The sequence below is a fragment of the Triticum dicoccoides genome, chromosome 6B, assembly GCF_002162155.2.
Source record: "Triticum dicoccoides isolate Atlit2015 ecotype Zavitan chromosome 6B, WEW_v2.0, whole genome shotgun sequence".
NCBI lineage: Eukaryota > Viridiplantae > Streptophyta > Magnoliopsida > Poales > Poaceae > Triticum > Triticum dicoccoides.
This window is the reverse complement of record NC_041391.1, coordinates 456,056,961-456,069,558: the sequence shown is the minus strand read 5'-3', so window position 1 is coordinate 456,069,558 and position 12,598 is coordinate 456,056,961. Positions and strand designations below refer to the sequence as shown.

The 12,598-nt window shown below is 48.4% G+C and overlaps 1 protein-coding gene across 6 annotated transcripts; it reads right to left on the bottom strand.

Moving 5' to 3' along the window:
* Positions 1–388: 388 nt before the first annotated feature.
* Positions 389–12,590, bottom strand: LOC119321904. Of its 6 annotated transcripts, XR_005155271.1 has the most exons (9): positions 12,044–12,590; positions 10,391–10,567; positions 10,265–10,303; positions 9,976–10,144; positions 9,850–9,888; positions 9,602–9,710; positions 9,392–9,458; positions 1,298–1,462; positions 389–717 (listed from the first exon to the last, which is right to left on the bottom strand). XR_005155271.1 is itself a non-coding variant. In XM_037595418.1 (2 exons), the coding sequence occupies exon 1, from the start codon at positions 12,580–12,582 to the stop codon at positions 12,196–12,198; it is 387 nt and encodes a 128-aa protein (XP_037451315.1). In that variant the 5' UTR covers positions 12,583–12,590; the 3' UTR covers positions 11,272–11,869; positions 12,044–12,195. The 6 variants fall into 6 exon arrangements, 1 of the variants encoding a protein (XP_037451315.1); XR_005155270.1 differs by lacking the exon at positions 9,602–9,710 and having other exon boundaries at positions 392–717; XR_005155273.1 differs by lacking the exons at positions 9,976–10,144; positions 10,265–10,303.
* Between the last annotated feature and the right edge of the window lie 8 nt (positions 12,591–12,598).

Below are 12,598 nucleotides of genomic sequence, written 5' to 3'. Positions count from 1 at the left end.
TAGAACATGTTACTATCTTGGGAGAGGTAAATACATCAATCTTTGATAACATTTATTGTTAAAAAATTGTGTATACATTTATTTGTATTTTTATAATATTGTGATAAATCCATTCATGATTTTCTTCTAGTTTGTTTGAGCGGTGTAACACCTGATTTGGTGTATCGGTTCAAAAGTAACTCACATAACACTCAAAAGGAAATGTGTGTTGTAGTGTGAACTCTGACATAAATCGACCGAAGGGAAAGCCTAATTCGGTATACACTCAGACTTTAAGCTCAAATATAAGTGTGAATCACAGGCAGCATCAATTGTGAACAACAAGGCTAAAATTTGCACAGAATATGTTGTCGCAAGTTTAAAACATATGTTTTTTCCCGTTTCAGCACAAAACTTGGAAAATACACAGTCGGATTAAGGAGAAAACAAGTCTATAAGATTAGTCCTATCAATTGTTCATTATTCTATTAGCAACTAAAATAGAGAGATGGATAGATATATAGAGAAACAATACCTAATCAGATCCCCCAAACATCGTGAGGCAATATAAAATGTCGGAAAAAATATAGTTCTCTGAAATATTGCAAGGGAGCCCCAAGACATTGACATTCTAAATTGCTTAGAGCTTAAATGCTTAATACAATCATGCTTCTCCATTTTGAGCCAATCCACCTAACGTGGACTACTTCATTAATACATGCAATCATTCTAGATAGCCTGCAAAACAAGAGGTAAAAGTCAGTAAATATTGTACAAATAAATTTTTTAGTTGGATTGAAAGGCTCAAATTCAAAATCAACAAATATATGCAGGGTTATTTCATACTGCTAGTTTATTGGGCAGCATTAATCTCCTTGTCGGCATATAATGTATAATCCAAAATCATATTACCAATTTTGGGGCAACTTTATACTACTTGCGAATATAAAGAATATGATTAACTAACAAATATTGGATTGTAATAGATGTGAAAAAAATACTTCTATGCTTCAATGAATCATATGGTGTGAGTATCGTCTGAAAGCTTTTAGGATAAATATAAGGATAGAAGGTTGTTTAGTTCAAGGAAACAGAATGACTCTCCTTACACCAAGTCTAAGTTCATCATCATTCATCATTGTTACATGTATGAAACGGGGAAATACACAATGAATAAGAGGAATAAGGATAAAGAGCTATTAACTTCATCGCACTGTTCATCGCACTGGAGCAGCCACACACTTGTACCCGGCACTACTGCGTGTCAATGCAGATTAGAGAGATATATAGTTTAGGATCCAGAGATGGAAGAAGATACCTGGGCCGACACTGCTCTCGTTGATTCAAAAATCCCTAGGACCATCCCCTAGCAGCGGGCCCACTCATCCTCTTCAAGGCTGCCTACCGCCTCGCGCTACTCCTTTTCTCGCTTATCTCCACCGGTGCTCACCTTTCCGCTAGTGCCATCCGTCATGCCCTTCGTCTGACAACAAAAATAATTTGTTGTGAATATATATTGCCAATTGGGCATGAACAATCATTGCAAACTCAAAATTCAATTACTGTAAAAGAAGGAGCTCGATATCAGATTACTTGATCTTTTATAGAGAAAAACAAAATACTAAACCAAACTTTGCTAGAACAGCAGGAGATCAGCCCAAATAGCTGCTCCATCACCATATGCATAGTTATAAGATAATTAAATATTCTGATTCATCTGCACGGGCATCAAGTTTCATTATAAGGGTTCAGATTTATTTTAGGGCAGAGAGACTTTAGATGGTTTCTATCTCCCTAAATTCTAACACCAATGTGCATCTATGTCCCTGTTTCTTACATCCTCACTCACCGACCAGATCAAGAAGAAGCACCCAGATCATGATTCAAGTATTTTAAATTCAAAAGACAAAAAATTAACATCAAAATAATCTTGAATAACAATGGCACCACCAATAGCAAAATTGAGAAGTACGCTAGATGGTCTCTCCGAATTTGTGAGATTTCCATATATCTAGATCTTATGTACACGGGCTCATGTCTAGATCACTTTCATCAAATACTCATCATAAACTTAACTTGGATAGTTGGTCACGTGTGCCATGGATAGTTGGCCACATGTGCCATGTGGTACGTCTAGATCACTTGTTTTTTTCGAGAGTACGCCAAAGGCGTACCTTATCTTTATAGAAGAGGAGAAAAAGTTGTACAAGACTCCACGGTTGGACAAGGAACCCTACCACGGGAACGCTAACTCCTAAAAAACAAAAGCCTACTCTCTCACGAAAGGATCTAACCCCTCAACTCCTAGACCCGCCTTCTTCCAAAGCTTGATCTCGTCATGAATGAGATGAACAAGGTTGGTCTCCGAGCGGACTTGATCATTGCGGTTGAACACCCGAGCGTTCCTCTGCTTCCATAAGTGCCACGCGGTCAGGATGACAAGTGAATCAAAACCTCTCTTGAGCTTTCCATGGAAGAACTTCCTCGCCTTGTCCCACCACACCATGAAAGTATCCTCAGAGCTCGGAGTTTGGACGTTGATTTGAAGCAGCCGGAAACAACCATCCCAAACTTGTCTCGCGTAGACGCAACCAGCAAGGATATGGTCTGTTGTGTCCTCCTCTTGGTAGCATGTGTAACATGCTGAAGTCGTATCTTGGAGACCATGCCTCGCACGTCGGTCCAAAGTCCATAACCGATACTGAGAGGCAAGCCAAGCAAAGATTTTGCACTTGAGGGGCGCCCAACTTCTCCATATGCATTGGGCAGCGGCAAACCGAGTCATGCCCTGACAAAGCATACTATATGTGGATTTAGCTCTATAGGAACCCGAGGCACTCCAGGGCCAGTAGAACGCATCATCATCCGAAGCATTCCTTTGAATCGTCGCCAAGGCATGTTGTAAGTGAATGAGCTGCAGATGTGCCATGAAGGTTAACTCGCCTGAGATATCATTGACCCAGGAGTCCTCGAGAAGCGTGTCCTGGACCGTTCTTTTTCTCTTCGTGAGCTTGTCCACCATGCCGGCGATCAAAGGGGCGATATCTTTCACCGAAAACCCATGAATCCATCTATCCGTCCAGAAGAAGATCTTGCTGCCCTCTCCCACCTCGATGTGGACCAGACTATCGAACACCGCTTTGGCTTCTTTGTCCACCATGAGATGTAGCCCTTGCCAAGGCCTTGAGGGATCAGTCCTCCTGAGCCACTCCCAGCGCACGCGCATGGCCAGGCCTTGGGTCCTCAGATTTTTCACTCCCAGCCCACCGTACGGCTTAGGCCTACAGATAGTATGCCACGCAACCAAGCACTGTCCGCCATTGATCTCCTCTTTCCCAGCCCAGAAAAAAGCACGCATCCATTTGTCCACTTCTTCGAGAGCCCATTGGGGAGCTTTCATGACTAGCAAGTGATGTATAGGGCGGGCTGCTATGACGCTGTTAACGAGCACTAGTCTCCCGGGTCTCTGGATCATGCCACGTTGCCAAGCTGGAAGGAAGTTTTTGACCTGATCGAGCATTGGCTGCCAATGCGCTTTGGTGAGCTTGTGGATGCTGAGTTGCAACCCTAAGTATTTGCAGGGGAACTGCCCCATTTGACAGTTTAATAACTGCTGCACTCTGTCCTGATCCCCTTGCTTTCCCCGGATCAAAATTGTCGATGTTTTGCGATAATTCACTCGAAGGCCAGAAGCGTGTCCAAAGAGGTATAAGACTTCTTTAATGCATGTGAGATCCGGCACCATGGGGCGCACGAAAAGCGCGACGTCACCAGCGAAAAGGGAGAGCCTCTGGCTTGCCAACACACCATTGAAGGAGGACAAAACCCCAACTGCAGCCGCCTTGCAAACTAAGGCCGAGAGGACGTCCATCGCCATGACGAAGAGGAGCGGAGAGCTGGGGTCTCCTTGGCGCAGCCCACGAGCGTGATCAAACCTGACACCTTGACTCCCGTTGACAATAAATCTTGAAGACGCAGACTGTAGCAAGATCGCAACCCACTTTCTGAAGTTTTCTCCAAATCCCTTAGCTCTCAAAACTTCAAACAAGAATGACCAAGAGATGGTGTCAAATGCCCGTGATATGTCAAGCTTCAGAAAGACGGTTGATGTTCTGCGGGCATGCATTTTCCTCGCCATTTGCTTCACTAGGAGGAAATTATCGTGTAAGCTTCTCCCACGAATGAAGGCGGACTGGTTCATGTTGACTAGCTCCGGAAGCATTTTCCTCATTCTGATGGCCATCATTTTGGAGAAGAGTTTGCCAAAGCTATGAGGCAAGCTGATCGGGCGATAATCTCCCACTTCCTCCGCGTCACTTCTCTTGGGAATGAGCACCATCAGCGCTCTGTTTAATTTCGCGAAGCCCCGACCATCTCCCACATACAGCTTCAGGAAGCCGGCCATGATATCGCCCTTGATGATGGGCCAGGCTTTTTGGTAGAAAGCACCGGTGAATCCATCCGGCCCAGGAGCCTGGTCCGGCGGCATCTCCTTAATCATTTTCCACACCTCTTCTTTAGAGAAGATTTCCTCGAGCTCCTGCAGATCAGTAGTGTGCAAGCCGAGGGCATCCAGGTCAAGAGTGAATTCGCGTGCCTGATCTCTGCCCAAAAGCTCCATAAAGGAAGAAGTGAAAGCATCCGTTATACGGTCTAGATCAGTGTGTATCTCGTCTCCAACCTTGATACACGGAATGAAGTTTTTGGTTCTCCGGCCGTTTGCAAAAGCTTGGAATAACTTCGTGTTAGCATCACCTTCCTTAACCCACCTCATTCTGGAACGCTGACGTTCGATGGTCCGCTCAAGGGAAGCCATACCCAGCAAAGCCAGCTTGAGAGTACAACGCAGCCAGAGCTCCTGGTCGGTGAGAATGCGGTCTTCCTGGGCCCTGTTGAATCTGCAGATCACATAAGTTGCCACCGCCATGAGTAAATTGATGTTCCCAGTTGTTCTCTGTCCCCAAGACTGCAGGGACTCTGCAGCGTTTCTGAAGAGCGCGTCGAGACGCTTGAAAGGATCCACAATCGTATCGCTACAGACCCATGCCTCTCTTATCGCATCGTCGCACCCTTCGAGCTTAAGCCAGTAATTTTCAAAGCGGAATCTCTTTTTCGGACAGAAAAGAGCTCCCGTGTTCAGGTGGAGTGGAGCATGATCAGAAACGCCCGAGGATAACGCTTGCAAAAGTCAGTCCGGATACTCCAAGTCCCAATCCACGGAGACCAGCACCCTGTCAATCTTGGTTAGGGTAGGGACGTCTCTCTCGTTCGACCAAGTGAACCTCCTCCCATGCATGTATACTTCTTTGAGTTCATTGTTGTCAATAAAGCTGCGGAACTTGCTTATCATGCTCCTGTTCAGGTTTGAGTTATTCTTCTCTGAGGCACGCAGAATCATGTTAAAATCGCCAAGAATCATCCACGGACCAGGCCTGAGCGCTCGCGCTGCATGAAGCTCCTCCAGAAACGCTAATTTCCTAGTGTTTCCCTGTGGTCCATAGACCGCGGAAATCCACCAGGATGCCCCATGTCGCGTAAGAACCCGCCCCGAGATGAAATCAGTGTTCGCATGGAAATGATCAATGTCAATGCAAGTCGAATCCCAAACGATGAGAACTCCACCTCTCGTATCTGCCGCGGGCAGAAAAGCAAAGCCATCAAAGGCCGGCCTGAGGCATTGCAACACAGTGTAATGGTCAATGACTTCCATCTTAGTTTCTTGCAGACAAATTACATTCACTTTCACGATGGCAACGAACGCCCTAATTGCATCTCTCTTCGCTGGGTTGTTTAATCCTCTCACATTCCAACATAGGATCAATGGGCTAAAATCCATGGAAGAATTAGCAACCACACCCTCTGGACAAAGCTCCACGCTAATGAACTCCCAAGGCCGTCGAGCTTGCCCCTCCAAGATCACCACCAATTGGCATGGTCTTCCCAAAGAGTGAGGCTATGACTCGAATGTGCTGTTCTCTGAGCGGCGAGTCGAACAGCCCTTTTAAATCCTCCACCATTTGCTCATCCACCTACAGGTCGTGCGGCGCCAGGCCGAGCGCGCGAAGCAGCACATTCTCAGCTGGGGTGGCCTTTGACGAGGTAGCTCCCCCAGCCTTTTTCGTGGCTCTCGTAGTGCGCCTCGGCGTGAATGGCTCTGCGTCTGGTCGAAGCGTGGAGTCTTGCACCTCCTTAAGCAGGGGCGGGGCAAGCTTCTTGATGATGTTGACGCAGAACGCCTTGAGCTTGGAGTAGGCGATTTCTTCGGGAGGCGTCATTCGCTCCAGGGCAGTGGCCTCATCTGTGGCCGGGTGAGGACCCAGCACGGCACCCTCCCTTCCTGGCATGCTTGCGTTCATCACAATTAGGTCTGTGCAAGGCATGCAGGTAGGCTCATTGCATGTAGACTCCTCCACATGAATAGGAGTTGCATGGCTCCTCTCGTCGATGATTGGCGCGGAATCCTCTCTCTAATCCTCGTGCCCCGCGTTGGTCTCGCAATCATTAGCAGTCGTCGGCTGGCTCACAAAATTGATTGGCGTGGCCTCCTCTCTCTAAACCTCGTGCTCCATGCTGGTCTCGCAATCATTGGCGACCCCTGGCTGGCTGGGTGGGGCAGGCACCAGATCTGAGGCAATCGCGGCCTCCCCACCGATCTGGTTCCCCCCATCAACAGGCACGTGGGCCGACACGATCAGACTCGTGGCCCCTGGAGGCAGCGACACGGTGTTGGGACCCGGCCCGCTTGGAGGGACCCCATCAACCACGTGCTCCCTAGAAGCTTCGTGGCAGCGTGTGGGGGAGATGCGGGGGAGGGGTGGCCCCTCCGATCTCCTCAAGATAGTTGGGCTACATGGCTGGGCCCGCACGAGCTGCCCCCCCCCCCCAGAATCCCAGAACGCGTCCCACCAGGCGTCCCAATCATTGCCGGCACGGGAGTAACCACCTCTTGATTTGAAATGCCCTCTGTTGATCCTTCCGTTGGTCCAGCTGGCATAGTCAAGCGGTCAAAAGCGGAGTGCCGGACAGCGATTCTCTCCTTTACAGGCTGTGGCTGACCAGCTGACGCAACCCACGATCTGGGCTCCATGGGCGGCAGTGCCCAGGCCGCGGTTGCCGGCGTTGCTGCTGGGGACTCCCCCGCACCACCACGACTCCGAGAAGAACCGGCGGCGACTCCACCGCGCATATCCCTGGTGTCGAACTGCCAATGGGGACGGAAGGCCGCACCTCCCCCGCCACCAGCGCTGCCGCCACCATCGGGGCTGGGGAGGCCACTCTGACCGCTGTCAGAGAACACCGGCACCGTCCACGACGGCTCCATGAACTCTCCAAAGTCCCTGATCTCCACAATGTGAATCAACACCTTGTATTGCAGCATGGTGGGCTCAAACAATGGCGCCACCAGTCCTGGCTCGGGCACCGCCAACCAGCGGAGCGTCAGAATGCTATGATAGTTTACCGTCCAAGTAGTGAGCCCGAAAGCGGAAAGATCTCTCCTTGAACTCGTGTCTGGCGCAATAGTGTCCACCAGGCAAGCTGAACCCAGCAGGTCCTCGGTGGTCTCTCTCTCCCAAGCATGGGGCGGGATGCCTTCCAACACTAGCGACACTCTCTGGCTGAGGATGGTGTGGACGGCCTGCGCTTGCCTTGTCCATTGTCTGAAGAACAGCTTAACCCCGCGGTGCTCAAGCGGCGGCCTTGTGCTCACTCTGTTCCTGATCTCAGCGGAGGCGAAGACGACCAGGAAATCCTCAGGCCGATATCGATGAACTGAGACCCACTGTGACTGAATGTCGAGCTTTTCCTCCAGGGCTTGAAGCACGAACTCCGGCTCGATGTCGTGGCGCGCACCGGCCACATATGCCACCATGGTGAATCTGAACCTCTGCTCCAAATCCGCCATCGTCCGGCCCCGCCTGACCACGCAGAGCTCCCCCATTGCAGGCTCCTCCTCCGGATCCGCCCGCTGGGATCCCGACGGCGCGAGGCGAGGACACCCCAGCGCGCGGTCCCTGCCGGGCGGCGAAAGGCGAGGCCACACCGGCGCGCAGTCCCTGTCGGAGCAAGGTGGCGGAGGCGGGGGGGTCTGGGATCTGACGAGCGAGGCCCTTTCTCTCAGAGCGATTTGCTCGCGATGCGCCACCTTGGCCAAAGCCTGCCGCCGCAGCTCGTCCTCCGACGAGGGGCTGCGCGGCCATTTGCACTCCCTGGAAGGATGTCCCTCTTGACCGCACCGAAAGCAAACCATGGGGTTGGTGCAGTCGTTCCTGAAGTGCCCCTCCTTGAGGCAACGGAAGCACTTGCCGTCCATATACGGCGAGATCGCCGCACCCGAGCTCTCCGAAAGCCCGAGGCCAGAGACCATCGGCCGCTCCGAGCTCCTAGGGAATGCCAACGAGACGGAGGCCGGACTGCCTGCCATGAACCCCCAGAACCGCCGCACGAAGGGAAGAGAGGTGGCCGCTGGGGTCGGATTGACCGTCGGCACGGAGTGGTGGACGCCGGCGCCGGAGTGGCGCACGGCGGGCGGCGGGATGGGAGCGGAAGGGGAGCGGAGCCACGTAGGGAGCGGAAGGGGATAGCCGGTAGGATCTCTGTTCTCGAATCCTTCTAGATCACTTGTTAGGCGTATTTAGGACTGCTCTCAACGTACATGTAGCCACTCCTATATGTACAGGTACCTCACCGTACCGCTTCTCACCGTACAGGTAGCCCCCTCACTACACAGCAGCCGATCACACAAGCCGCTTGTCCCCACCACGGCATTGCTCTGCCGACCTCCTCTCCCGTCAGCCTCCACAGCCTCGTGCCCATGTCCTCTCCCCACCATGGCCTCATGCCACCCCGCCATGGTCCCGCCCCACAACCAACTTTGTCGGTATCACAGAGATTGATGTCGTTACTGGCGTCCATCCTCGGCGACGACGACCTGGCATGGCTCTAGGCCAAGGCGGTTGCCAAGGCAAAGAATCTGTGCCTGGCCTCCTAGAAGGGCATGCAGCTGGCGGCCAAGCGCCGTCCAAGCACACTCCACCTGTGGTCTTCCTGCAGGTCGTATTGTGGCTGAAGATACTAAAGATACCAAAGATAAACGCAGAAACTTTAGAAAGATCATCTCAACAAGGTATGCAAGTAATTTCTTTTGGGTGTTTGAATTGCCACATCTTGGGTTTTGTTTTTAGTCCATTATATATTCTAGGGACAAACTTCATCTCATTTCATAGACCAAATAATATTTAACTACAGGACCATATTCGTGTAAACTAATTTGCAAGGTTTATTCGATTTTGTGCATGACAAGGGGCGAGTATAATTTTTTCTGTATGCATTTAGCAAGATTAAAGTAACAGGCACAAAGTGAATCAAGTGTCTTAACAAGCAATTTAAAAGTGAAAGTAGATAAACAACTTACTAATCCACATAGAAGAGTGTTGAGTATTGAAATTTGATTTGCCGCATTACAATGGTCCGCTATGGTCCTGTAGTAATATGTGTATGAAAGCAAAAGGATCTTCAAATTAGTATGTACACTAACTTATCCAATATAATTCAATATAGTATATGAGATATCTTGAACATCTCTAGAAACCAGTGTGGAAAAAATATAACAACCAAATCGCACATGTGGATTTTCATGTGCACATTCCCAGACGCTACAAACTTGATCAGAGCCGAGAGCAAGGAAATGCATATCACAGTTTCAATGACCGCTAGGAGAACCCTCTCCACATCTGCGTGTTGAGAGACTTGAGATATTAATTTTGCAGGCACTCCACACAAGCACATGCATGTTATGTTAGCAGAGTAGAAGAGCCATCATCCTAAGTTAGGGTATACATTATCATTTTGGGTATGATCAAATGGAAATACCTGCTCATGTCATCCTCTGATCCACTCATCCAAATCATCCTACAAAGCTCATGCATAATGGTTTAAGAAATAAAGTATATATGCTCAAAGGACGAGATTGATAGCTAACAAATAGTTGATGCTTACAATTAGCTTGTGGTCTCCTCCTCCAACATGTGTTTCCTGTTTGAGCGTTGTGAAAGGTCAGGAGGTCCAGGCAGGTCAAGGCGATGGCCACCTTCAACTTTGGCAATGCAAACCCCCTCCCGATGGCCCTCTCCACAACATCATCCATCTGCGTGTTGAGAGACTTGAGCTATTCATTTTGGAGGCACTCCACACAAGCACATGCATGTTATATTAGCAGAGTAGAAGAGCCATCATCTTAAGTTATTGTATACATTATCATTTTGGGTATATGATCAAATGGAAATACCTGCTCATGTCGTCCTCTTATCCACTCATCCAAATCATCCTAAAATGCTCATGCATAATGGTTTAAGAAATAAAGTATATATGCTCAAAGGACAAGATTGATAGCTAACAAATAGTTGATGCTTACAATTAGCTTGTGGTCTCCTCCTCCAACATGTGTTTCCTGTTTGGGCGTTGTTAAAGGTCAAGAGGTCCAGGCAGGTCAAGGCAATGGCCACCTTCGACTTTGGCAATGCAAACCCCCTCTCGGTGGCCCTCTCCACAACATCATCCAACATATTGACGTTTAGCTGACTGAAAGGAACTATAGCAAGGAAAGGGGAAATGTATCATCACATAATTCTTTGGGCCAAATAGCAGAATCTTACTTGATTCATGAAATTACACTGCTAGGTGCTTGCAGAAGAAACAATGGCACGAGGAAAGATTCGTGTATGCATGTGCCTTTAGCAAGCAATAGCAAAAGGCAAAATAATAATAATAAATAAATGCTCAAATAATAAAATTTGATAGGGGTCGTTACACTGTATTTCAGAATAACCCATTCATTTTATGATAAAACCAAATAAGCAACAGAATAAAAAATTATACAAGGTGAGTAGTAGTAGATGAGTTTTTGAAGAATGGATCACTTTCCTACCACAAGGACTGCCGAAAAACAGTGCTAAAATATTATAAACCATTTCATCAAGCATTCCTGCTCAGGTCCTAGGTATTGTATAATCCCTTTTTGCCATGTATGTATTCGTATACACATACAACCTAAAATGCGGTAGTTAACAAAAGTCAAGACACTATAAAAATATATTAAAAAAAACTTCATTAGAATAGTCTCGGTATTCAATTGCTATCTTCTGATGCCATCTGGGTCATTGTATTTTGAAATCGCAAACTGACAATAATTAACTACAAGAATTGCCTGTTCATACATCTCCATCTGTCCATATTCACAAGGATTTCGCTGTCATAACTATAGAGTATTTACTATTTATAGTGATTAGGCACACACACACACACACACCCTAAAATCAAACACAAGGATCAACAAAAACACCTTATCTTCTTTTACTTCCATCAGATTCTATTTCTTTTGACAGAAGCTAGCGAGTTCTTGCAGTTTCAATAACAAGCAGGTAGCTAAAACTCACATCAAACTAATGTTCCAACTATACAACTAAAAATTAAAAAATGGAGATGCGTATGCTTGTTCAAATAAAAAAAGTCACATAAACTAAATTTTCCTAATAAAACCTCCTTGGATAGCTTATTCTAATTAAAATGTTTAATATCAAGTGAGCAACATGTTCCAGAATAATGATAATTAAATGAAAGCAATTGGCTAGTTAATAATCCCTTTGTAAAGAAATGTGAGAGCATTTAGATCACTACTTTAGTATTCTAAACGCTCCTATATTTCCTTACAGAGGATGTACATACAATTGCAGGAAGGTAAGTGTGCATATACAGGACAAAAGCAGAAAATGTTCAACGTCAGGGCTATGAGATTAACATACCAGCTCTATCAACTGTTATTTCTAATTCAGTAAATTTGGTACAAAGCTTTTATAAAGCAGCCCTTAGAACCTCAAGTTTCTGAAAAATGTAACTATAACAGAAGAAATGAGACGTGTTATGTACTACAGACTGTACTACCAAGCAAGCAAAGAAAACATAGTTTGAAATTCTGGAACAAACAGAAGATTGCAAGTCCAATTGCCACGACCAATAATTAGACCGAACATTCCTACTGCTGCATTATTTGATAGCAGGGGCAGAGTACCTCGACAAGCTCATGGGCAGTCTTCATGTCGTTGGCGAGGTCCTCGTGGAACTTGAGGTGGACCAGCTCGGACTTCCTCCAGGCGTCGTGGATCTTCTCTGTGATGGCCTGCGTGACCCCGACCTTGGGCACGGTGATGCGGTCCTTGAGAGTCATGCCCATGCCCTGCAGGCGGCGCAGCTCCACGTCGTCCATGGTGAGCTCCGCCAGTGAGGTCGCCCTGACCCGCTTCCTCTTGACCCCGTCCGCCTCCTCACCGTCGCTCTCCCGGTCCCTCTCCACGGGAGGACTGCCTCGTCGAGGCCGGAGGCGGCGAACTGGCGGTCGGGGCGCGCCCAGCTGCGGTCGAGCAGGTCGCCGAGGCGCTCCCTGTCGTCGAGCGGGGCGACGATGGGGGAGGAGGAGGGCTCGTCGTCGTCGGTGCCGAGGCCGAGGTTGTGAAGGCGGTGGACGATGCGGTCGATGGAGGTGGAGGGCGCGTGGCCCGGGGAGGGGGAGGGCGCGGGCGCGGAGGGGTCGGCGGGGGCCCACTTCTGCATCAATGGTGCGTCGCCT

Excerpts from the sequence above, each read along its gene's own strand:
- LOC119321904 (XM_037595418.1), bottom strand. The coding sequence starts at position 12,582 with ATGCAGAAGTGGGCCCCCGCCGACCCCTCCGCGCCCGCGCCCTCCCCC.